General features: G+C 46.3%; 1 protein-coding gene across 2 annotated transcripts in view; it reads right to left on the bottom strand.

The window, feature by feature from the left end:
• The window catches only part of LOC144728037 (uncharacterized), a 45,008-nt gene that overhangs the window by 6,313 nt on the left and 11,322 nt on the right, over nucleotides 1-27,373 (bottom strand). Inside the window, exons 1-8 of one of the 2 annotated variants that reach the window (XM_078607256.1) lie at nucleotides 24,560-24,763; nucleotides 20,017-20,097; nucleotides 14,417-14,500; nucleotides 13,473-13,520; nucleotides 11,916-11,999; nucleotides 9,501-9,650; nucleotides 6,808-6,949; nucleotides 5,609-5,659 (exon numbers count right to left, since the gene is read on the bottom strand). In XM_078607256.1, coding sequence (XP_078463382.1) covers nucleotides 5,609-5,659; nucleotides 6,808-6,949; nucleotides 9,501-9,650; nucleotides 11,916-11,999; nucleotides 13,473-13,520; nucleotides 14,417-14,500; nucleotides 20,017-20,058 — 601 coding nt within the window. In that variant the 5' untranslated portion in view covers nucleotides 20,059-20,097; nucleotides 24,560-24,763. Of the gene's footprint in view, nucleotides 1-5,608; nucleotides 5,660-6,807; nucleotides 6,950-9,500; nucleotides 9,651-11,915; nucleotides 12,000-13,472; nucleotides 13,521-14,416; nucleotides 14,501-20,016; nucleotides 20,098-24,559; nucleotides 24,764-27,373 lie in introns of those variants that run through there. The other variant, XM_078607254.1, reaches the window with a different exon arrangement.

Here is a 27,373-nt window from a genome sequence, read left to right as displayed (position 1 = left end):
CAGGGTAAATCTGTTTGCGGATGACACGATACTGATTACTGCTGGCCGCTCTCCGGATGACGTGATTGCTAAGCTCCAGGGTGATTTCAAGAAACTACAACATCAGCTAGTTGCTCTCAAACTAGTCCTGAATACCTCCAAAACCAAGGTGCTATGCTTCTCACCAGGACTAAAGCATGAAGTGATTTTTCCCCAATTATATTCCTTAAATAATCATCAAATAGAGCAAGTCAAGATCTATACGTATCTTGGGGTCATCTTTGATTCAAAACTGAATTTTCAAGATCACATTTATTATATTGGTAAAAAGACAACATTTTAAATTGGCTTTCTGTATCGACACAAGCACTGCTTCCCCCTATGTTCTGCTTAAAACTGATCAAAGCTACCATACTGCCTCTACTTGATTACTGTGACATCGTATATAAATCAACCCCCAGTACTATATTGAAGAAGCTTGACTCACCATTGGAACCTCATTTTCCAGAAGAAAAAATATGATAATTGGTGTTTTACCCTTTTATCTGGCAACAAAACTGACACCTTTTTTACAAGGAGTCATGTTTGCATAGACCACAATACGTGCAGTCATAATGCAAAAAAAACATAACTCTGATAATGTATGCACTGTCCTTGAAGTTGATTGGTCCACACCCGAGACAGCTTTCCTTAGAGCCTAGTCTCACATGGCGTTGGACCAGATGACACCAAAAGGCGCACAACTCAAAGACAATGCACCATCAGAGTATGAGAGCTCGGGGTAAGCACCATTGGAACCTCATTTGCCAGAAGAAAAAATATAATAATTGGTTTATTACCCTTTTATCTGGCAACAAAACTGACACCTTTTTTACAAGGAGTCATGTTTGCATAGACCACAATACCTGCAGTCATAATGCAGGTATTGTGCGCCTTTAAATCTAAATAGTCTTATGGTTTTTATTGTTTGACTTGCATCCCACTGGAAGACTTTGCTGTTTTTTCCTGGAGTTTTATGTCGCTTGTAGTCACTTTAAGTTGTTTCTTGTTCATGTTTTTGTTTGTCGCGGTTGCACCCGAGTGAAGAGCCGCATGGCTCCAGTGGCGTAGCTAAGATATTTTGCGCCCGGGGACGAACTATAAAATTGGCGCCCCCCCCCCCCCCCGTTTAATCACATACCAAAATGTAATTACATGACATGTAGGCTGTGTGTGGCGGGATATATAAACTTTTAGGTTGAGGTGTAGATGTGTGCAGTAGTTTCAGGCTGCCGCGCCCGTCGCAATAAGTTATAATGTAACGTTGTAAGCCTAATTTTGGCTCCCCTTTACCTTGGCGCCCGGGGACATATGTACCCCCCTGCCCCCCCCCCCCTAGCTACGCCTCTGCATGGCTCACAGGGTTATACCTCATAAATGAAAACTGAAACAGTGGATTTTGCTGTCCACAACGTAGCCTTGCTGGCACAGCCTAGAACCCCCCTCCCCCCACCGTTGTATGCACTGCAGGTCGCAACTTGAACGCCTGCTTGGCTTCAGAGGTCTTCCGAGATGTGACGACATCGCACGCATTCTGGGCGACTTGGCCCGAGCCAAAGCTACGCCGCACACCTCATTCATCGTGACCTACGTGACACCGAGTCAAGCACCGTGTGTGATGCAAGTTCTGGTAACTGTAGTGCATAAGCCCTCGGGATTTCCTTGTTCAAATCGCAGTTAGGTGTGGTGTTTATGAAAGCCGGATTTTTGGGGATTTATTTTAGACAATCTTAACGTGTCGAGAAGAAATTGAAAGTTGCCTACCTTAGACATGGAAATGTGAGTTACTTAATCGTTTAGGACAATGGTTCTTAATCCGGTATGCACGCATCCCCTGGGGTTTCGAGATGTATATATTAACATTGTACATTTTTTTATGCTTGAGAACGAAGGGGTACAAGGCTGCAGCAAGGGTTAAACACCACTACTTTAGGAGATCTCGTGTTCACGCAATCCATAGAGCGAGAGGCTATCGCAAAAGGAAAAGATACGTTTGCAATGACAGTTTTTTTGGAAATCATCCAAAAGATTCGAAGAACAAAAAAACCCACAATGTCCCTGTGAAGCAGAGTCCTTCGCTCCCAAATGAGCGATGAGGTTGGTGCTAATTTCCCGTTTACAGTCCCGAGCACGTGTTGAAATTTCCACATTCCCCATCGCGAAGGGAGCATAGAAACTGGCGTCATTTCACATAAAAACACGCGGTCTCAAAACCCCGCCACCTCCAAAATGTTGATTAAATTATGATGGTTGTGGTGGTGGTGATGGCAGGGGAGGGAACAGAGGGCGAGGAGGGAAAGAGAATGAGCGAACAGAAGCGATCTGGCACGCGGCTGCGTCTGTTTTCGCAATGTACGTGTGCGTCGAACTTCTTTCGCACCGCACGTGGCCAACTATGCAAATCGGAGGTGCAGATGGAGATTAAGACCACACTCGCTGTACCGCCATCTCCTGGCGAGCCAGGGTACTACGGCACCACGAAGCGCACGGGAAGGGATGTTCCACACGACATTTGTGTGATCCACCGAACCTCAGCTTTTACCGGAGTGCGTGTAGCCATCGCAGCTCGGTTTAGAGCGAGATGGTCTAACACACACACACCACAAAGACGCCAGTTCAAAACATGCCTCACTTAAAATTTAGTTTTGCACTTGGGGGCCGTCCATAAATGACGTCACGCGATGTTGGACGATTTTTTTACCCCCACCCCCCTCGTCACACGGCGTCACAAAAAGTCAGACCCCCCCCCCTCAAATATGACGTCACAAAGCTCTGCCCCCCCCCCCAACCATATTTCCATTTTGAAAATAAAACATGCTTCAAATCGCTTTAAACTATTGCCATTGTAGTGCGTATTTAATGTGGCGCTGCACTCTGATATTGTAGGAGTGTTGTTATAACAATTAGTGTTATTATAACAATTCTATATTTGTTGTGGATTCACTCTTCAACACACCGGTGGGCTAAAGTAGTGAACTATTTGTCTTTTGTCAACGTGACACTTTTTTTGCTGATTGGCCGTGTCGGGTGGTGGAGGGTTACGACACATTTATAAATAACGCGATCTAACCCAAAAACGTTTATTATGAATAATATAATATTGGTCGCGAAAGCCTGATACGTGTTAAACTGACGGTGGAGAGAGCCGAGGGAGTCGGGCAGGGGCCCACACAGAAGTCACGTGATTTGTGTGAGGCAAGAGCTGACTTGCATCTTGAGTTTGCGTAAGAAAGCCTTCAATTATACACAATACAAATTATGTTGAAACTACATTACGAAATTTTGCTGGCATGCGTCGTTATGGGTAACAGTGCTGCTCTTGGGAGGTCAATGATACGATCATTTATACAATCCACTTAGTGATGCATTCCTGGGACGCATTTATGGAAATCACCGACGGTGCTTTTTTTCTTTTTTTAGGCCATGGTAGGAATACCGGTGGCTCTGTGGTCGTGGCGTGAGCGGCTTGCAGTCGTAAATCATGATTTGAGCGGTTGACCCAGAACCTCAACCCTGTGGAGCCTATAAAATCGGTAGCACTTTGTGTATAGATCATGGTTGATGATATCCTCTCAACCAATTCTCGACGCGCTCCTTAACCGACCCGCACGGTGAAGTATGGTCGAACGGTCTTCCACGACCGGCACTTATTTTCCAGTAGGTTTTTTTTTTTTACCACCACCACCATCATCAGCCATGGTCCATCCACTGCTGGATGAAAATCTCCCCAACCTGTCGGCCATTTCTATCACGGTCTCATGATCAGAGGTCGCAACCGGGTACCCGATACCCGTACCCTACCTGATACCCGGCTACCCGTACTCGGCCGGGTACGGGTACGGGTAGCCGTTTGCGACCCTGGTGCGGCCGGGTACGGGTACGGGTAGGCCGTGAGTCACTGGTGAGTCACCGTTTGTCACTCATTTCGGGTAGGGTACGGGTAGGGAACCCTGGTGCGGCCGGGTACGGGTATGGGTAAGGAATCAAAACTCGTTTGTGACCTCTGCTCACGATGCAGAAATCCATCTATATAATTCAAGGGCCATTGTGCGAAATGTCGTCTCTTGTGTATGGTTTAAATTTGTCTTCTCCTTCTAAAGCAGTGGATTGTTGTTGTTGTTGTTATTATTTGTACAAGTACAGCTTCCTGAAACGAAAACATCCCTCTCTGGCATAAGAGTTATGGGATGGGCGCACTGCAATCCAGAGGCTCGCAGGTTTTCGAGTAACATTTCCAGGCACGGCAGTTGGAACAATAGGGGGGGGGGGGCTAGTTTCTTAAATAGCCGCCGCCCCCCACCCCCAACTCTCTAGCGCCCCTGTCCACCCAGCAGAATCAAGGGGTACAGCCACGGTGGATCGGTAGGTCGCGTACGGCGAGGTAAAGTGTGGGTCACTCCCAACTCTTCCAAGGTGCATGGCCAATGTTGAAGAGGAGGGCAGAAATATCCAGCCGAAGTGGCTCTCTCTGGGGGTCTCCCTCGAGTAGAGGCGCTTCCGCCGCCAGTAGCGATGTGAGCAGGCCCGAATCGGTTTCACTTCTCAAATCAGTGTCTTGAAACTCAGCCATTTGTAAACCGAGCTTTCCCTGTAATTTAAGATTTTAAAACAGAAACAAATTGTGTCGTCTGATTGGATTTCTCTGCAATTATTTATTCGCTTCTATCATAGTTCTTCATTTTTTGGGGTGAGGGGGGGGATTTCGAGTGGAGGCATTGATATGACTTACATTTTGTATCGATACTTGCGAGTGTAGTTTTATTTTTCTTTATGCACAGCGCTTTAAGATACTTCAACATGAAAGACGCTTGATACAATTTCGATTATTATTATTAGTATTGCAAGGCTGCGCTTTCATTTATCCACTAAGCCGCGTGTTGTTTTGCAACGGAGACCCAGGCAACAACTTGCACCATTGCTCCTCCCGCCTCTTAATAAAGGACGCGACTGTGACAATCTGTTTAATAAAATAAAGACACGAACAGACGACTACGCGGCACAAAACGTGAGCGTGCTATGGAGTGGAGCCAAACGTAATACTCTCTGGGCCAGTGCCAAAAAGCGCGGTTTGCGAAAACATCGTGGGAATGGACAAAAAGAACAAATACAGCGTAAGCTCAAGGGGGATGTATTATCGATTGCCACATGCGAAACGAACACCCATCCAGACAGGCTGAATAAACGCGCAGCAGTAATAGCCCACAGACACTCGGGGAGAGAGAGAGCTAAGGCATTTTTACCAAAGAGAGAAGTGAAACACTCCCTACGCCGTCTGTGTGCTAGTTCTCCGACAAAAAACTATAACGGGAAGCTGTGGACCTTCAAAGGATGATCCTGACGCCACTCGAAAGGAGCAGGCCACTGTGTGCTGGCGTCACGGTACGAATTTGAAAAAATGCACCGTAGATTACTCAATTTCGGATGGCACAACACAGAAAATGGATGGGCCTTCTCGAAGGACCAGGTACCCGGTCACGCTGTGCCGCACGGGGACAGTGGTCACTTGAGGGTGCCCCTCGAATGCCTCAATCGAGTTGTGGTGTTAAGGCGCTTTGAGTCGCTGTGGGTAATTAGCGCTCATGATGGTTACCTCTGGCGTCGGGTTCCTCATTCACGGTGTCCCTCTCCTTCAGGCGAGGCACTGTAAACACACAAACGGTGGAGAAATCACAGCTTGCGCCAATTTCAACGTTGTCCTAGTCCTGATTTATCGGCCGTGGTCGATCCACCACTGGATGATGGCCTGCCGAAGCTGTCGTCGCCTCTCACGATACTGCGATGTGACTACCCACCCGGCACCTGCTCGCGAACTGATTTCACCGCTCCAATTGTCCGCTGAACGTCCCTCGTTGGTGACGCGTCCCATTATCTTGGCTGCCACTCCGTTATTATCCCTGACGATCGTCCGTCGATCCTTCTAGCCGTGACGTGTCCCTGTCATTAAGGTGAGTACATCCTCAAATCAACGGGCTCCTCTGTCTCTCTGTGCAATTCCAAGCATGCGTCTCTCCTTGCTTCTTTGTGCACATTTTGGTTTTTGTTCTGTATATTTTCAGTTTGTTCATGATGTGTTTCTGAACTACGTGTTACAGCAGGCAGTGCACGCTGATTGCAAACATTATTCTTTCAGCCACATTGCTGTTATTATTTAACGTGCAGTTTCTAAACTTTTAAATGTGCAGGTTTTGTTTCGTTTATTTACATTTTCCTCTTGAGTGAGCAGCTATCACAGTGCCCTCGATGGCCCTCTGTAACTCAGTGGGCCTTGCCTGGTAAAATTTCATTGATAGTTTTTTTTAGTTTGTTTTTACTTGCTACGAACACATCTGATCTAAGGTAGCGAGCAGAGCCGGCCCAGCCACTAAGCGACCCTTGCAATTGCAAAGGGCCCCGTGGCCAGCAGAGGGCCCCCTAGAGTCACTGCTAGCTAGTGGGTGAAAAAAATCATACATCAAAGGGGCCTCCAACCAAATTTTGCTTAGGGCCCCCAAAGGTCTAGGGCCGGTTCTGGTAGCGAGTGATTACAACGATTATATCAGCTCCCCACCACCACGTGGTGGGGTGGTGGTGCTAATCGTGAACCTCTACAATAATTGGCGAACCTGCTTTCGCTTGGGTTTCATCACCCACCAGCGTACAAAACAAACACACGTTGGCCGTGCCAAGCAATGCATGGCAGCGCAACCCGAAAACACATCAGGCAGCTATGCTGCACAACCGAGAAAAAAACCTACGGCAATCGCATACATCGTTGGTTATTCGTGGACTTCACAATAGCATCGCACCCACCAATGTGGCAAATTGTTGACCAGTTTCCATAGCAGGCTTCGCTGTTGGTGAAATTTGTGGCTTCTTTCATGAGCCTGAGTAACTCCCTGAAGAATTCCATTGTTGATTGATTTCTTGCATCCATTTTTTCTGGGATCAAGTTCTGAAAATAAAACAAAACGTTTTGCGTGTTCAAACATCGGAGGCGACCCCACATCTCATTTATGTGGGGTCAACAGCTTTTCCCTTACTCCTGGACAATAAAAAATAAATATTTTACACATTCCATCCGCCACACCGCCCTCTGGGAGTGCATCGTTTCATCAGTATTGGATCAACACGAGCAAACTCGGGACCGGGTTTTAACACTGAACGTCAAAACGTAGCACACCGATTTTGCCAGGGTTGAAAATATGCACCCTCTCGTAGCTGGTCGGTGTGGCCAAGATGCTTTTGGTGACGGATAAAGATCGTTTGGAGGGCGGGTTGAAGCAATAGGCCTCGAATGGTCACGGTGGCAGATTCAATTATGTCACATGCCCTATCCAGCTCATGGGCCGTATGTTGTCGACAATTGTTTAGCGAACACATACGAACTCTTTCATAATATGCCATGGGGATCGTGACGCTGGCGTGCGACCACGACTGATTACGATCAGCGATCGGGTTCTGCAGACAAATGCTTCTTACGAGTTAAAGCAATCGGGAGGTGACCCGAAGTTTTATTTACCATAGGAGTGGGAAACTTTTTCTTTACTTCGGGTAAAAATGTGGCTTTTAGATACCTTTTGTGGGCAACCACACACCAAAACGTGCACACACACACACACCCTTATCACTTTTGTCACCGCAAGCGATAGACATGTGCCTTTCGGGAATTGTAGTGACTGGGCGCGTCGTTAAAATTATAACCACAGTGGTATGAACAAATAAAACAGGTGTTATGATGTTTGAACGCCACCTTTTACAAGGCATCAAGTTTGCATTAACCACACATATTACTTCTGGCAAAACATGTAAACAAACATGCTCTGATAATGATGATATAGGCATTGTCTTTGAAACCGATTGGCCTATACCAGAGACAGCCTTCTTTATGGCCTTGTCCCACCAGTGTTAGAAACGAGAATGCCAAACGGTGAACAGTACAAAGACAATGCAAGCACTGTAAGTATTGTAACACTTATTCGAGTTATATCTATTTTTTGATACTGGCAAAAAGGTCCCATATATATAACTGCTCGGCCCGAGCTATAAGTGTTTCCGATACTTGCATTGTATTAGAAAGGGTAAAGCCTATTCTTATTTTTCATACTTGGACACTGGCGAAAAAAGGTCCCATGATAAACGGTTTTGTGGTTGCCCGGTCGAAAACATTTTACCCCGCACCACTCGATTAGTGCGGCCAAGAAGTATGGTTGCAGGGACGGATAACGTGTCAATGCTGACACAGCACGAGATTAAAAAGTGGCCTTGTCACCACGGATACCAACTGTTACGGGGGGGCGGTGGGGTCAATCCGATGCTGGATGAGGGCCTGTACAGATCATGGTGGGGAGGGGTTATGTGACCATACTTCATTATGCTAGTCAGAGGCTGATCTATGAACTTCTGAAAGGAGGGGTTTGGGCCGATCCTGTGTTTTAAGTTTTTAGTAAGGTTTGTCACGTAAACAAAACGTGTCAATTCGTTACTAGTACAGCACACCGGTGTGTTGGAGAGTAAACCCATAAAATTTACAATTCGAGTACGACGTTTCGCCGGCAATTACAACCAGCATCATCAGGCGACCTTACTGATTGGCTGCGTCAGGTGGTGGCGGGTTTAACGACACATGTATATTCACGCGATCTAACCCAAAAACCTCTATTATGGATATTGGTCGCGAAAGCCTACGTATTAAATAGGGCCCTCGACCAATAACAATATTACTATAACAAATACAATCTATGCCTTGAGTTTCCTGGCTGGCTTCCGGCTGGGCTCCTGTCCACCCCCCACCAGTAACTCTGTTGCTTGTGGCTGTGGGCCGTCGCCAACCGAAACAGTGGAGGAAGTTCGGAAAACGCACACATTTGGAAGTGACACCAACGAAGTGGCAGCAACAATGTGCAGATGACCGACACGGTTCATTTTGAAATCGCTCTCGCATCTGCATTTGTACTGATATTCACGTAATTAATTATTTCTCCAGAATGTTCTTTTAAAACCTAGAAAATATATATTTTTTTTAATCTTAATTTTTATCATCTTGGAATTTTATCGCGTAAAAAAGGCGATTACTTTTACTGCTCCAAGGGATAGTGAGAATAGTAAGAACCATTCATAATAAAGTCTACGTATTAAACTCAGCAAGAACCATGACAACAGCTGTTTCGTATTTTCTATTGCTGAGGAACAACGGGTTCTCTTCTGGTTATAGCAATCATAATAATAATGATACAATTCTTCCACATTTATTTGGCAAATATCAATGAATGCTGTTGCACTTGGTGTGCTCCTCAAGATCTGCTAACGACGCCGTAGAACAGATGCAAGCGCATACAGTGTAGGTACAGTACAGTCCAACTACATCCGGGAATTTTCCTACGATGTGGCAATCATTTAACCGGGTAAATACTTTTAATAATCATGAACATTTTAATTAAACAATAACTTAACTGGGTAAATAAATAACAATTCAACTGGGTAAAGAATTTGTCGGTGTCCATTACCTCGGTTAATCCTTGTAGCGATGTGAAGTTCTCTATGTAGCGTTGGAATTTGAAACCCTTGAAATCCATGAGGTGGCTCATGTGGTCATGAGACTTATTCAGTGAGAAGATCATGAGATGAAGGTCGGCGAACCTTTTGCACTCGTTCACCTAAAAAAAAGCAAAGAGATTTGTCCACAAAAAGCACAATTCGGTTTTTGTCCCCGGCGCCGCAACTTCACACGAATCATTCCAGATAACGGTCACTATATTCTATTATTAGTTGTAGTATTATAACCTTTGTTTAACCCAGGAAACCCTCAGTCAAGAGACAACTTTTTTCACGAGGATCCTGCCTACATTTCTATAGTCGGATGTGGATTGTCGTGCTCCGGCGGTGTTGCTTTGTGTAATCTCAAGGAGTAATTTGCGGTTCATTTTTCAGCATTGCGATCTATGGGGGGTTTTGTTTTAGCTATGGGAGGAAGAACCTGGAAGAAACCCATGCCAAACAGGACGAGAGAGAGAGAGAGACAACACACAAACTCCACTCAGCAAGGCACCCGAGTCAGGAATCGAACCCAGACCCCTCCTTGCTGTGGAGGCACAAGAATTGCCACTTCTTTGATTGTTTTCCCTTTGGCATATGTGGGCGTTTCTTTTCTTCCCCAGCGACCAGAGGTCGCAAACGGGTTTTGATTCCTAACCCGTACCCGTACCCGGCCACACCAGGGTCGCAAACGGGTACCCGTACCCGGCCATACCCGTACCCTACCTGTACCCGGCCGGGTACGGGTAGGGTACGGGTATCGGGTACCTGATTGCGACCTCTGGGATGAAGCCATGTTGCAGGCGCGGGTGGGTTGATTCTAGGAACTTGAATTGTGAGAAGAGACAAGACGTTGGGAAATGAGTGACAAACGGTTACTCACCAGTGACTCACGGCCTACCCGTCCCCGTACCCGGCCGCACCAGGGTCGCAAACGGGTACCCGTACCTGGCCGAGTAGGGGTAGCCGGGTATCGGGTAGGGTACGGGTATCGGGTACCCGGTTGCGACCTCTGCCAGCGACTCTGGGCTCCCTTTGACATTGTTGTCAATGGCCAAACTTCCCATTGTAAAGACTGCCCCACCTCCCCAGACAATATAAAAGTTCTGAGTGTTAGATTCAAAGCTTTCGTGACTGCAGGAATTACTCTTTGGTTCTTTCGGTAAAGTCACATAGAAATAAATTAAATTAATTAATAATAGAATACGACGTTTCGATTGCAACACAAGCAACCATCATCAGGTACAAATGAATGAGAAAACATAGTAAACAGAGAGAGACACACACATAGGGCATATTCAGGGCCTACCTTGGCTCCTCCCACCCTCAACCAGTATATATACAAGGACTGTTTTCTTGGAATTTCTCTCACTAGATACAACTATCGTGCTGTGACGGTTCCACCTGAAGACGGAAGCTTGTGTTGCCTCCGAAACGTCGTGATTTTTATCTTATTTTACTTTTATTAATTTTAATTTTTTTACCTACGTGACTTTACCGAAAAAACCTAAGAATATAGGGCAGGAATTCCACACAACTCCCCCTCTGCCCCCCCCTCTCTCTATTTAAGGCCTCGACACAGAGACGTTGTCTTTCTGTGTGCCTATGTGCGTGTTTCTCTCTGTGTGTCTCCGTGTGAGTCTCTCTCTGCTTGTGTGTCTGTCTGTGTGTCTCCGTGTCTATGTTTTGTCTCTCTCTCAAATTTAGCAATCTTTGGAGGAACGTAATAAACCAGGTGGGGTGTTGACTGTTGTGTTTGCCGACTCTCTGTGTTGTATTGCATTATATTTCCAAGTTTACAATGTTTGTTTTCTCATTCATTTGTACTTGATGATGGTTGCTTGTGTTGCAATCGAAACGTCGTACTCTTCTTTTATTTTATTTCTTTCTTCGTGACCTTACCGAAAGAACTAAAGAGTTCTGAGTGTTGTTTCTTTCTCTCCCATTGTTTAAAAATGTTGGACGATCTCGAGATTTGGCGGTGATATTGCTGGGCGGCGCCTCGTTTGGTTTAAGGTCACCAGCTGCCCTGGTTTAGACAATATTGCTGCTGTACATTTCCACGTGATAAGCCACTTTGTTGAGCTATCATTTGTGGGCCAGGTCGATGTTGAAAAATAAGTTAATAGCTCAGTGGGCTTTACCAGGTAATTATGTTTTTATAGTTTCGTTTTTTTTTTGGGTGATTTGTTTACCTTTCCTAAACCTTGCACTCCTATCGAATGTTTGTATTTACTTGTTGCTGTGACGTTCTAATGCCGTGCCCCTACTGGACATCTGTGATAAAGAGCTTCATGGCTCATCGGATTACTCATCCATATATTAAAATAATCTGATTCTGATAGTAAGGGGGGGGGAGGGAGGGGATGGGGAGGAGGTGTTCATACCAATTTGCCGTGCCATTGGATCAACGCGTCGATGGGCACTGACGTGTAGTTCTCTTTCAGGTAATAGCGGGGGATGTCGCTGACCTGCAAACACACACGAGCGAGAGCGACGTTCAATGAGAGGAGCCGCGATCCTTCCACGCAAAACAATCAAAACGACTTTATACTATGAAACCTCCTTTACAAGTGGCAAAATATAGTAGTAGGTTTTTACCCTTTAAACTGGTACAAAACTGACACCTTTATACAAAGCATCATGTTTGCAATAACCGCAACACAAGCAGTCAAAATGCAAACAAAAAGAAACAACTCTGATAATGGTAATGATAATCACATCATTACCATTATCAGAGTTGTTTCTTTTTTCTTTTTGTTTGCATTTTGACTGCTTGTGTTGCGGTTATTGCAAACATGATGCCTTGTATAAAGGTGTCAGTTTTGAACCAGTTTAAAGGGTAAAAACCTACTACTAAGTCAACACGACTTTTGCGTTGGGCACGTTGCACAAGAAGGGGGTCAAACTGCTGGAGGGTCAAGATGACAAAGGCGAAGCCACAGCCGCCGCAACTGCTCGCCGCCGCCACTTGCTGGCGGAAGGTCCTCTACTTGAGGGAGATCAAGAGAGGCCCCCCCTCCCCTCCCCTCCATGGAGGGTATTTTGGCCTATCTTCTCTACAGCTGGCTAAACGTCTTGGAAGACGTGGGAGTATACCCACGCTTTGCTGATACGGATGATACGAATGTGGTGGATAATAAACCGCGCCATACTCGTCGTAGTATCGCAGCGAGCCCCATAAAAATGAGTCAAGGTAAACGTTATAAATCTGAGACGGTACTAATCTGCTGTTTGCACACCTATGACAGGGGCGACGTTATCTATAGGACAGCCAATCGTTGAGCTCCTCACAAAGTAGTTACTCATTTTAGAGACCCCCGGATGGATGATGAGCTAAGTCAAACTGAAACCGCTGAGCCAACCGGCCACTCGAATCCTATCTTCAAACCTGCAGACACTCGGCGGTTCTGGGCACAGCGTTGCCATTTTGGCAATGCTCACACTGGTCAACACACTTTTTCTGGCATAAGGTATTCCAACGGTAGTAGGGTAATTTCGGGGTGCTGATTCCAAATCTGGCATCAGTTTTTGTCTATCACATCAGATTTTTGAGATATCAAATATTGCATTTTCAATAAAAACTGCAGAAGAAAAATATTAAATAAGTGGATATCTACATAAAATGATATTATAAAAACACCATCCTAAAAATACAGCACCATATTTAACACTAAAGCAGTCACTGACTCGCAACAACTTGCAATCATAAGTGACAGAGTTAATTTTGGGTAAAATCAATGAAAATGGGGTATGCCGATAGCATAAAAATGAGATGTGATAGAGCAAATCTGAGATCAGATTTGGAATCAGCACCCTGAAGTTGGTCTAAAATAGCTGCAAAAGTCCAGGCCAGAAAAAAAAAAAAATTTTGTTGACCAGTGTCATCTGACCAATGCCAGCAGCCAATCACCTGTGAGAAACACCCACTGTGGTGTCGTTACCTGGTCATGGGCACTGCAGGGGTTGAGTTTCCGCTCAATGTTGTGCATCTGTGAGCAGAAGAGACGGACGGGCAAGGAGATGTCACTCCGGCAGCAACGGGTGCCCTAGTGTGCATGTCCCGATGTGTGATAATCGGGTGTCAACATTCGTGCTGACGCAATACAAATAATCTCGGCGCCAGCTAAAGTAGAGTTCACAGTGCAATTATGTCGCTGACCCTTGCAATTGACTGTCGCATTGTTGTTGTCGTGCTGTTTTTCATCCTCAGATTTAAAAAAATCTGGAACCATCCTGCCACCGGGCATCCAAAATGCGCCTAGTGCCTTTTTACCCACTTTTATTAATATATATTTAACTCACTCCGTCTATTGTATCCTAAAAACAAATCTTGTAACTCAATTTTTACCCACTTCCCAATGTCGTATCCACTGCAAACTTGGTATAGGTATGTCATACTGATGACAATACTATATTCTGTCATAGAAAATTATAAATATGTTTTAAAACATTCTTTTCTACGGCTCTCATTCTCCACGCTCAACTCACGTTGGCTGTAAATCACCACGTGGTCCCTTACGTCACGGCAAGCCTCGGAGAGCCACGCCCAGGGGCGGGGGATGTGGAAGGAGGGGAGGGGCGATGGGGGAAGGGGGCAGGGAGAGGGGCAGCTCGGACAGTACATTTCATTAAAGCGTGTTTTTTTAAATTGCAAGTGCACAGTTAATCCGCAAATCGGATAAACCACACACGGATAATGGAGAGTCTGCTGTATATAAATGTAGGTGGTCTGCGTCAAGAAATAACCCTTATTTAGCTCTGTGCTGTAAAGAGAGGCCCTTTGTCTATAATATTGCCTGTTGTTTATTCTGGGTTCTCTCTTCGGGGAAGCGTTAGTGTTACAGGTTTGGTGTTCGTCGTTTACCGCAGAGGTCCATCGACTTACCAGTGACCACGTATCATTGCACGAGTAATGTCCGAACACGTAGCACGTGCTTTCCGTGAGCGTGATGGAAATGAGGAAAACGACCTGTGGATGAGAGTGACAGAAGATGCAGTGGTGACTGAGTAAACAACAAAAGAAAGATATTTTGTGTTGCATTGCATTACATTTCCAAAAATTTGTTTTCTCAAACTGCCTATTTCTCTTTCATCATTAGACCTCCTTTGCCAGTACCAAAACATAATAATAGGGGTTTTTCCCCTTTTTTTCTAGCAACAAAACTGAAACCTTTTTACAATGAATCATGTGTGCATTAACCACAATACTTTCAGTCAAAATGCAAACAAAAAACACACTGATAATATATGCATTGTCCTTGAAACTGATTGGTCCACACCAGAGACGGCTTTCTTTTGAGCCTCGTCTTAATTGGTCCTAGACCAGATGACGCCAAAAGGCGTACAGCTCAAAGACAATGCACTATCAAAGTAATGAGGGCTCGAGCCCTCATTACTTTGATAGGTTTAAGTTTTGTTGCCAGAAAAAAGAGGAAAACCCCTATTATTGCCTATTTCTCTCTCTAAAATTTACCAGGCTCTCATAGGTCCATTCGCTCTTTCTCTCCCCCCGCCGCTTCGGGGTGGATTTCCAGACAGCTCTCCATTCACATGCTAATTTATCTGCTCCAGCAGACCCACCTCTCCTCTCTCTGCCCCCCCCCCCCACCGCCTCTCTCTATTTAAGGCCTCGGTACAGAGGCGTTGGGTTTCTGTGTGTCTATGTTGTGTCTCTGTGTTGTCTCTCTCTGCTTGTGTGTCTGTCTGTGTGTCCCCGTGTCTGTGTTTTGTCTCTCTCTCAAATTTAGCAATCTTTGGAAGACCGTAATCAACCAGGTAAGGTGCTGACTGTTATGTTAACCGACTCTCAGTGTTGGATTGCATTGTATTTCTAAATTCACAAGGTTTGTTTTCTACCTGATGACGATTGTTTGTGTTGCAATCGAAACATTGTATTCTATTATTTTATTTATTTTATTTCTACGTGACTTTACCGAAAGAACCATAGAGTAATTCCTACAGTCACGAGAGCTTCAAATCAAATATGTTTGTACAGTCGTGTATAATTTGCTGCTAGGATGCTGTACGCGAACATCATTTCGTGAGCACATCACTCCTGTTCTCATGTCCTTGCATTGGCTACCAATCAAATATCGAATTGATTATAAGGTCCTGCTATGGACCTACAAGGCTGCCAATGGGCTAGCCCCCACATTACTTACAAGAACTTATCCATTTATATACACCACCAATGAGGTCCTCGAAATCTTCAGAGCTCCTCCTTTTTAGTTTTCTGAGGTCAAGGCTCCATTCCGTGGGCGGGGGGGGGGGTGATCGGGTTTTTGCCAGTACAGCTCCAAGACTATGTGACGCGTTGGCCTCTGACAATAAAACAATCAGAATATTTAGAACTATTAAAATCTCGCAATGAAAACTCACCTCTCTAGAAATGGCATTTTCCCCATCGTTTTGGTCATTTATGCCGCTGGCTCTGTCTTATTTCCCTGATTTCCATACACCGGCACATTGTGATCCTTGGATCAAATGCACCATAAGAAATGTAAATTATTATCTATTTGAAAAATTAACACAATTGGCAATGTCTCTTGCACTCGAGAACGTCTCACTTTTTCAAGGAAGTCCACTGAGGCAATCGTCTCTGTGCGTAACCAAAGACGTAACGACTGCATCATTCAGTGAAACATTTTACATCTGCAACGATGCATTTCCTATTTTGTTAATCATCTTCATTCCATACGTGACATAAGGCCGCAGTGAGTTCCCTCCACTTCATCCTGTGCTTGCCAACACGTTGAAGCCTCGCCCCAAGAGGTCGATCGCTGCTGCCAGCTCATACTTCACGGTCTTGCGCCAGGTGGTCTTGGCTCTCCCAGGTCTCCTTTTGCCAGGTGGTGTCCATCTGGTCCATTCTGAGTATATGTCCAGGCCATCCGAGTCGTCGTCTCTCGATGTCTCGTGTGTGATATTAGGACAACCGGTCTTCACGTACAGTTCGGTGTTGTGGATTTTGTTCGGCCAGAAGATGCAGCAGATTCTCCTGAGGCATCTGTTATGGATGGACTCCATTCTCTTCATGTCGGTCTTGACAACACGCCAACTCTCAGAGCCATACAACAGCGCCGATTTAACATAGCTGTAATACAGCTGGATCTCGAGATACATTGTGCCGTGCACAATTAATCACCCAGCCAGTTGAACATTTCCATAAATAAATTGTATGACGGTGCTCGCCGCTAGTTTTTGTAGAATAGATCTCCATTTGCAGCAGTTGCAGAGGGTTTATTTGTTATTTATATACGCTGAGACCGGAAGCCCGTTTACATCTGGAAATCATGTTGAAGCAGCGCTGTATCTGAAGCGAGAGTGTGCCTGTTTGGGGTTTTTACCCCTTTACTCTGTGCAAGAAGTCACCAAGATACGAACATCCGCACTTACGAACGAACCGCCATGAGATGTTCTTACTTTTCACCATCTGACTTTGCGAACATTCGGCCGTGCTTACGAGCCGAACCGCGGAACAATTTTGTTCGGCTAAACGATCCTGCACGAGATGTAATGAGTCCCAGCGTTTCTCTGAAGACGGAAGCTTGTGTTGCCTCCGAAACGTCGTGATTAAAATTTTATTTTTATTTTACTTTTATTAATTTAAATTTTTTACCTATGTGACTTTACCGAAAAAACCTAATAATATGAATCCTAGCAGTCACGAAAGCTTCAAATCTAGAATTATTAAAGCCCCTTCCGGCAGTATCTGGACTCAAGATAGGTGAATATAAAGCAGATTTTTTCATGTTACTTTATTTTAGGTTTTACTTACTATACAGTACTTAATACATGCAAATGTACAATATTTCTTACTTATGAGTTGAACAATGCTTCCTTTTTTGTTGACCCGTAACACATTTCATAATGCTGACCATATGCGCGATTAACTATTGAGTTCCGGGGATACGAACAAATCGACTTATGAACGAGTCTGAGGAACTTATCTAATTGCTCGTAAGTCGGGGACTGTCCTACACAGACCTATACTAGGGAGCGGCCTGCCATATACATGGGGTCATGACCTGCCACACACCACTCACCACTCATAAACTCACCTCACAAACCACTCACCACTCATCAACTCACCTCACACACCACCCACCACTCATCAACTCACCTCACACACCACTGATCAACTCACCTCACACACCACTCACCAGAGTACAGTATCCTAGAGTGAGAATCCCCTTGAGATTGAACGCCCCCCCCCCCACAGCCCCCCCCCCCCCCCCCCCACAAAAGATAAAGGTGCAGCCCTGCAAGGTCTCGAATAAAGGGTGCTCTTAAGAGGGCACCGTTAAAAGGGCACTTGGCCTCCTCTTTCACGGGGGCCAGACATCCGATTAGCAACGGTTGCCGACGTACGGTGCCAAAGAAGTTCAGCACACACACATGTACACCCTCGCAAGAGTCGGGAGTGTCCTCACGTTGAATGTGCACATGTTGAATTTCTTTCCCACCGTACGTAGCCAATCCGTGCTAAACTTGCCGATCGACCCAAACCCGTGGTGAACTTATGTTTACACCGCTGGGCTTGTCGAGAGGCTGACGGTGTTGTAATTTAATCAACATTGCTTCTTCTTGGTTCTTTCGGTAAAGTCACGTAGAAGGGAAATAATAAAATGATAAAAATAAAACATAATAAAATAAAATAAATTCTCACGCCGTTTCGGCCACAACACAAGCAGCTTTCTACGTGACTTTACCGAAAGAACCAAGATGATGAATCCCTGCAGTCACGAAAGCTTTAAATCGAAATTCAACATTGACTCGTTGTTTTAACCGCTGCAAATCAAGGCCAGTGGTCAGTGTGTGCGAACCATCATCTGCACAGGCATCTGGCGACTCGCAGTAGAGGTGCCGAGGCCCAAGAACGCCACGTGAGATGTCCCCCGTTATGACCAAAAGGTGGAGTAGAGAGGACATTAAACTAAAATCAGCTGAACATAAACTAAACGGAGTAGAAATAACAACTGAAATAAGCTGACGGCAATTCCTGTCATAGCTCTCCGTCCCCATATATTCAGTAAAAACTATTTTTTTTTTCAAACATCCCGTCACCAACACGGCTTTCGTGGCAGTGCAAAGTGTCACCTGGGTTGGGTTCAATAAGACAAGGTAATATTTTAATATTCTTTGGGTCTTTCGCTAAAAGTCACGGAGATAGGTTCAAAGAAAATAACACAAAAAGAATATGAATTCCTGCAGTCACGAAAGCTTTAAGTCAAGATTTTAATATTTGAATGTTGCGTCACTGCAGTTTGGCGTCTGTTACAAACATCACGTGGTTAATGCGTTCGGACATCAAGTTTTATGTATGGGACCTACTGTTCGCCTTTTGCCATTCTCTGGTCTGACACGAGTGAGACTAGGCCATAAAGAAGGCTGTCGCTAGTGTAGGCCAATCAATTTAAAAGACAACGCCTATATAATTGTCAGAGCATGCTTGTTTACATGTTTTGCCACAAGTATGTGTTGTTCTACGCATACTTAATTCCTTGCAAAAAGGAACCTACTTAGCGTTTGAACATCTCAACACCTCCAATTAAATTGCCAAAACAGGGTAAAATCTGTTCTTATTTTTCATCATTTTTGATACTGGCAAAAAATGTCCCATAGACCGACTGTGTTGTGCCACTCATCCCAAAATCCACTGGCTGTATGAGTATTCTACAAAAACTTTACGCTGGTCACTGCAGTCTTAGGGAAGTGCATTACAATGCACAGTTTTTTTTTGTGCACTGCTCTCTAACTTGCCATAATGTCTAACCACAACCTGCCGAGTGCCCATTCAGCCACTTAACTGCCAAAGACCGATAACCCCCCCTACCCCTCCCTACACACACACACTTAAAGTCATTCTGTGAGTAGCGGTGCTGTGCAGGGTTATACATTTATAGACACTTACAGTGCACAATATAATAAAATGATTTACGAACACAGAAGAGCATTTAAACAACGTATCGCCGCCCCTTTGTCGATTCACTGTCACCGAGACCCTCCCACCACCGGCACTTGCGACCACCACCATCACCACCACTATCCACTTTCAAAAATCTGTATTCAAAACGAATTTCTTGAGAACTGCTTTTGTGTTTCGTTTGTTTTCCCTCCTCCGCGCCTCAGCACGGTTGGCTATGTAATTCGCGAAATAAGTTCAACGTAAATACCACAGTCACCAGCATGATCACCACCATCATCATTGCCATTGTCACGCTGCTATTATCAGTACTCTTATCTTGATTGAAAGCTTTCGTGACTGCAGGGATTCATATTCTTGGTTCTTTCGGTAAAGTCACGTGCAAGGGAAATAATAAAATAATATTAATATAAAACAATTGACTTTACCGAAAGAACCAAGAATATAGTATTCTTATCGTCAACATCATCATCTCTCGTTTTTTTTTACACTATTTTTTTGCAACAAATGAGAGGGGGGGGGGGGTGTTGGTGGTGGCGTATCGTGTCGGCATAACTCACCATTTTAAATGTGACGGAAGGTTGTCGGTTGAAGTCGCGCATCTTGATTCACGGCAGAGGCAGCGGCCGATTGAGCTCGACCTGCAGACCACGAGAATTTTTTTTTTTAAAGAGGAAGAATTCCATTGTTGATAAGTAATCTGACGATGGCGGCGTCGTTAATACCATGCGTGGGGGTGATGCCTTTCGAAAAATTCCGAGACTTGATTCGGAAAAACACCGCGACGGTCAAATTCGCGGGGGGATAAATCTCAGAAAACCCGGGCGTACTCGGCCACGCCGCTCTTTCGAATGCACCTAGCCTGGCACGAGCGTCGTGGTCGATGTCACGGCCACTTAGTGGCGAATGCATAGCCGATGGTTGCTTGCGTTGCAATCGAAACGTCGTATTCTATTATTATTTTATTTTCTACGTGACTTTAGAACCAAAGAGTAATATCTCCTGCAGTCACGAAAGCTTCGAATCTGGTTTGAATGCATAGCAGTCAACCCACACGGTTTGCCCCGTATTCTTGTGCAGGAAAAATTGACCTCTCAGGTTCATACGGCGTACAGCCGTTTCAATACGGTTGCAAACAAATTGTCTATTTGTTTGTGTTTCTCCCGTGTGATGGGACGTTGTAGGATGAACGTTGAGATTTGGGGGGGGGGGGGGGGCTCGTGGGGTGACCGATAAGGTCTGAATTGGTCTATAATTATGTAGGCACTGATACGAGTTGACAGGTATGCGAATGCGCAGAAAAACTTCCCCACCCTCCCCACCCAGCCCCTCGCCACCCAGCCCCTCTCCACCTTCCCCACCTAGCACCTCCCTCCCCACCCAGCCCCTCCCTGCACAAAAATCCCCTGTGGGCTGGTGTAACCAGGAGGTTCCTACCAGTATAACTGTCATCGATACGCCTGCCACTGAGCCTTAAACATTGCGCGATACATGCTATGACGTGACTCGTTTGCAACAAGAAGAAACAGAACCTGGCAAGCGTGCAAAGACGCGTGGAGGGATGCAAATATTGGAATTAAACGGAGAGGCAGAAAGAGGAACACGTGGCGGTGGATCGGGGTGGGAGGGGCTAGAAAGCACACGCGGGGTTAAAGCCAAAAGTAAAAACTGTTGGGGAAAGTGACCGGGACTTGGGCAGGACAGTTCGCTGGAGGGGACGATGGCCAACAATAGTGACGGAGCGGCGGGCCAAGGAACGGAATCCAACTGAGAAGAATGGCCGACAAGGAGATGGAGCTGTAAAATCGTAATATATTAAAAAATATATTTATGATGATACCCGCAGTAATAGTAACCCTCTACTGGGCTCACCAAATCAAATGCAAACCGTTGGTACCATCCATAAAGAATCTGACACAGCTCCAAAATAATTCAATTTCAAGCCCATCAGAGGTTAATGTCCGTAAGAAGTTGACTCCTCTAAAGAAGCTGACGGCTTGCCCTGCCTTCGCTTTAATTGCAGTGGGTGACGTGATTTTCAGGCCCCCAAACCCACATATTTAATGAGTCCATTAAATAAGCCATCGTACCCGCTCAATGGAAACCCACTCATGATTATTAATGGTGGGGTGGGTGCTGCATGTGGAGTGACGTCACCCACTCATGATTATTAATGGCGGGTGGGTGCATGTGGAGTGACGTCACCCGCTCATGATTATTAATGAGGGAGGATCCATGTGGAGGACATGACCTGCTCATGATTATTAATGAGGGGGGCGGGGGGCTGGCCGACGTGGAATGACGTCACGCCCGGGACACACAGCCATTCTTGGCTCATCTTCTTGGTTTTTTCGTCTCCTTGTCGGCCATTCCAGGAGTTTTACTGTGCCAGTATTGTTTTCTACAACTGCTAACTTCTTATTTCGTCACTCCAGAGCCGCCTGCTGTCAGCCACCTGATAGTGTCGTCACTTTGATTCTTGTCCACCCTCAAACACATTCCTGCGGAGGGAGCTGGTAGGAACGTTGGGTTGCTCGGTCAATGACCAGGGTCAACGGCGGCGTGGTGTATTCCGCAAATATGCCCGACTGTGACGGCGGGCACAAGCCGGTGTGAGTAGGTTGAACGTTAAGTTTTATAAGGACACCACGGGGTGACCAGCCCCTCCCCACCCAGCCCCACCCCTCCCACCCCCCACCCAGCCCCACCCTCCCCACCCAGCCCCTCCCCACCCTCCCCACCCAGCCCCTCGCCACCCAGCCCCTCTCCACCCTCCCCACCTAGCACCTCCCTCCCCACCCAGCCCCTCCCTGCACAAAAATCCCCTGTGGGCTGGTGTAACCAGGAGGTTCCTACCAGTATAACTGTCATCGATACGCCTGCCACTGAGCCTTAAACATTGCGCGATACATGCTATGACGTGACTCGTTTGCAACAAGAAGAAACAGAACCTGGCAAGCGTGCAAAGACGCGTGGAGGGATGCAAATATTGGAATTAAACGGAGAGGCAGAAAGAGGAACACGTGGCGGTGGATCGGGGTGGGAGGGGCTAGAAAGCACACGCGGGGTTAAAGCCAAAAGTAAAAACTGTTGGGGAAAGTGACCGGGACTTGGGCAGGACAGTTCGCTGGAGGGGACGATGGCCAACAATAGTGACGGAGCGGCGGGCCAAGGAACGGAATCCAACTGAGAAGAATGGCCGACAAGGAGATGGAGCTGTAAAATCGTAATATATTAAAAAAATATATTTATGATGATACCCGCAGTAATAGTAACCCTCTACTGGGCTCACCAAATCAAATGCAAACCGTTGGTACCATCCATAAAGAATCTGACACAGCTCCAAAATAATTCAATTTCAAGCCCATCAGAGGTTAATGTCCGTAAGAAGTTGACTCCTCTAAAGAAGCTGACGGCTTGCCCTGCCTTCGCTTTAATTGCAGTGGGTGACGTGATTTTCAGGCCCCCAAACCCACATATTTAATGTGTCCATTAAATAAGCCATCGTACCCGCTCAATGGAAACCCACTCATGATTATTAATGGTGGGTTGGGTGCTGCATGTGGAGTGACGTCACCCACTCATGATTATTAATGGCGGGTGGGTGCATGTGGAGTGACGTCACCCGCTCATGATTATTAATGAGGGAGGATCCATGTGGAGGACATGACCTGCTCATGATTATTAATGAGGGGGGCGGGGGGCTGGCCGACGTGGAATGACGTCACGCCCGGGACACACAGCCATTCTTGGCTCATCTTCTTGGTTTTTTCGGTAAAGTCACGTAGAAGATAAGTAATAAAATAATAAAAATAAAACATAATAAAATGTTTCATTTTATTATGTTTTATTTTTATTATGTTTCATTTTATTATGTTTTATTTTTATTATTTTATTACTTCCCTTCTACGTGCCTTTACCGAAAAAACCAAGAAGATGAATCCCTGCAGTCACGAAAGCTTTAAATCGAAATTCATTCTTGGCTCATTATAGTCGTACATTTTCAGAAGTTGAAAATTAAGATTAAAAAAATAATTAATTATATACACCCGCAATTCCAAATGTGAGGGACAGAGGGAACCCCTGCCACCGACCCCCACAAATATAGAAGTCAAACTCCGTCTTTGATCGGCAGCCGTGGTCAATCCACTGCTGGCTGATTGTGTAAACATGCAAGCCGCCACCACCTCTCACGATGGCGAGATGTGGCTACTCGGCGCCTGCACCCGAGTAGATTTCGTCGCTCCGTGGACACTCTCTCTGACGCGTTCCATTCCTTTGGCTGCGACTCCAGCCGCGACATGAATCTATTGAAACTATTTTTTTGTAATTTACCAGGTAAGACCCCCCCCCCGCCCACCACTGGACTATGCGTCTTCTTTTTCAGAAGCGAGTTGGCCACACATAGCTCAACGAAGTGGCTTATCATCGCGTGGAAATTCATACAGCCAAAAACTTGAAACGCACGTTGATTCTCAATGTGGAAGGGGAAAACCGGAGGACTTGGAGAAACATCCACGAGACGGTCGCTTGTGTTGCGAACGAAACGTCGTAGTTTTTTTGTTTAGTCTTTTTTGAACCTATCAACGTAACTTCACCGAAAGACCCAAAGAACATGAATTCCTGCAGTCACAAAAGCTTCAAGTCAAGAATACTAAGTGTTATGCCAGTTGTGTTAGCAGTAAGTGTGTGGTTGTCAATACAAATAACGCGTGGGAAAATAGGAAGCTATCCGTTGCTTGTCACAGTCACAATGCCGAGGTTGGAAGTTAAAACAACCCCCATCATCACTTCGGGAAAGTGAATAAAACGCGGACCGCATGGTGGCTCACCAACAAATTACAACCACGTGGATAAACTCCCCCAACCTCCAGCCACCAACCCCCATCCATAAAGAGAGACCGTTTCTCGGACGAACTGCCTCTCTTCTCTGAGTGGAATTCCACGAGGTCGCTGGGCCGTGCGTGCGCAGGGAGAGAGCGTGTGTGCTCGCGATGCTATCAATCGCGAGCAGGCAATCGCGAATATTTTTAAAAAAGCCTTGGCAATCAGTACCGATACCGCCGCGCATTTGGTCAAGAAAGCAAGGCTGAAAGTACTCACGGTTTGATCGACGCTGCGCTTGTAAGTCGACGGACACAGCATAAACAAAAAACTAAAATGAAAGTGATGAAGATGAATAAAAGTGTTTACGTTCGTTCGAGAATTTGAAACGGGACACGTGGTTTCATGCAGAGGACGGTGGCGTGTGGTGAGTGAGTGTGTGTGTTGCACGAGTGTGAGTCTTATACTCAAAAAACATAGAAGTGAAACTATTCTCCTTCCTTATTACTCTTTTTTCATGCTCCAAATAATCGCTCCTCCTTCCAGGAGAGCTGCGGCTCCCCTGCAGTGAACTTCGGCTTTATTTGCTGAAACTCACTCACTGATCGACCACGACACGTTTGAGCCCGATCTCAAAGGTAATAGGGCGCCTGTGTCTGAAGTGGTTACTTTCCCACGTCGCTGCGACGGGCAGATTCAAACCTGTGTACCGGAATTACTCTTTGGTTCTTTCGGTAAAGTCACGTATAAAGACAAAATAATAAATTAAATAATAGCATACGACGTTTCGATTGCAACACAAGCAATCATCATCAGGTATAAAAGAAATAGCAACAATAATCTAACCAGAAAACTATAGACAGACATACAAGCAGACAGATATCACAAAGATACACAGAGATAGAACACACATCGGCACACAGAGAGAGAATGTCTCTGTGATGAGGCCTTAAATAGAGAGAGGGGGTGGGGGCGGAGAGAGGGAGGGGCCAGAGAAAAAATTAGCATGTCAATGGGTAGGACGACGGGCGGCAAGGTACGCAAGCGTGAAAATTAGGAGAGCGGGAGAAAGACACACTAAATTAAATAACCTAGCAAAATATCGAAATGTAATGTAATGCAACACAGAGAGTCGGTCAACACACAATTAACGCATAGCCTGGCTGAATACGTATTTCAAAGATTGCTAAGTTAGAAGTTAAGTGTGAAATTTGAAAGACACAAACACGAAGATCGATACACAGGCAGAGAGAGAACAAAAAACCCAGAGAGAGAGAAAATTAAGATTGTGTACCGGAAGTTTCACAGCACTGAGATAGCTTTACTGAAAATCGCTGATGACCTCTACATAATCACGGATAAACAGTGCGCTGCAGCATTGCTTGAACTCGGTATCTCAGCCGCCTTCGCCACCATCGTCCATGAGATACTCATCAGGCGGCTAAGGTCAAGGTTCACTGGGGTGGATTGAGTCTGACCTCCATGGTCGATCACAGTTCGTCAAGCTGGGTGACGCACAGTCATCGCCTATGCCGTGCTTAGTCGGCATACCACAGGGGTTCCGTCCACGGGCCCTTCCTATTTTCAACAAACGTTTCTCTGACCAACTCATTGATGCGTGAAACAGAGATAGACTGCAATGGAGACTGTGACTTTCTCAATGGCGGTCTCCTACGCGTGCATTCCGTGCAACCCTGAATGAAGTGGTGCATGTCGCTCGACATCCCCGGCCAATAATAATTGTGTTGCAACGTTAGCAACGTTTTCCACACCCCAAGGCGTAACAACTTGTCCTCCTGCACCCCCGAGTCAGCTTGCCTCGGAGGGCAGTGGGAACTACGACACGGTGACAGCGTGAACTATCCTCGTCCATCATCAAAAGACCATCTCTTAGGACCGGTCACAGGCCGTCAGAGGGAGCGGACCCCTTCCGTCCAACTTCCGCTTGACGCCGCAAGGACACTATCCCCCAGCGCGACCTCCTAGGCGGGCTCCACTCCCTCAAGCGCTGCCATGAGAGCCAAGGGCCTCGCCGCCGAAGATGTATAACGACCCGCGCCCGATGCGCACGCACAACCATTGCCTAGAGGCAAATGGGACAACGCATCAGCGTTCAAATGCCGCATTCCTATACGGTACATCACTCGGAACGAGTACTCCTGGAGAATCTCCAGCCACCGCGAGAGCTGCCCAGAGGACTAGTCTACTCTGTGGGAGTACTGAAGGGCCGCATGATCTGAGAGAACCGCCTTATCGACCGGTAAGCCGCCTTGAAGCGCTAGGTGAAGGTGCTCCAGTCGCCCCCTGCCATGATGAATTTCCTGACGGGAGGCAGTCGGCGGGTTCGTTCAGTCCCTCTTCCAGCATCGACAGCAACAGGCGTCGCATCCGGCGACTGCACTTCTCCCGTGCTACACGTAATGGCGGCCTCCGGCCGGGTGGTCTCTGTGGCCCGCGTAATGGTGGCCGCTCCACTCGCGGACGTTCCTGCCCGTGCTTCGCTCTCCGGCGGCCAGTCTTCTCTCCCAGGCAAGGTGCGTGCAGTCAGCCCCGCCATCGTGGTCGCCGTCAGGAGCTCCACCATTTGCGAGACCATCGCCCTCAGGAGCTCAAGCTGATCCGACACCACGCGCCATCTAATTTTGGGCTGCTGCCGCAGAGAAGCTGTCGCTGGTCCCGCCGCCTCCAGCGCCGGGACCACGGTTCCCGGGGCTGTTAGGAGGTCCAGTGTATCATCCCCGTCATCGCCGGAAGACGCCACAGGTGGGTTCCGCTTCTTTTCATATTTTGACATATTTTCTCTTTCTTCTTTCTTCTCTCCTCCGATGAGAAAATAAAAAAAATTAAACCACTTCTGACTCTAAATGTAGTGAGCGACTTCCGTGACACGTCGAGTAGAAGGCTTTTTATTTGTTAAGAGCACACGGGGCGATACACTTCGTAAGGCAGCTACACATAGGCGATCCTAACACATAGCCCATCTCTGGCACACGCTACGCTAGCTGTCCGGCTAGCATAGCGGCAGCGATGGAGAGGGTCTTGCAGAAGAACAGTCACGTGGTCGGAGACGAATAGATGATGATGAGCAGCGAC

The sequence above is a fragment of the Lampetra planeri genome, chromosome 27, assembly GCF_965212315.1.
Source record: "Lampetra planeri chromosome 27, kcLamPlan1.2.h2, whole genome shotgun sequence".
In the NCBI taxonomy this organism is placed as follows: Eukaryota; Metazoa; Chordata; class Hyperoartia; order Petromyzontiformes; family Petromyzontidae; genus Lampetra; species Lampetra planeri.
This window is presented reverse-complemented; position numbering and strand designations above follow the sequence as displayed.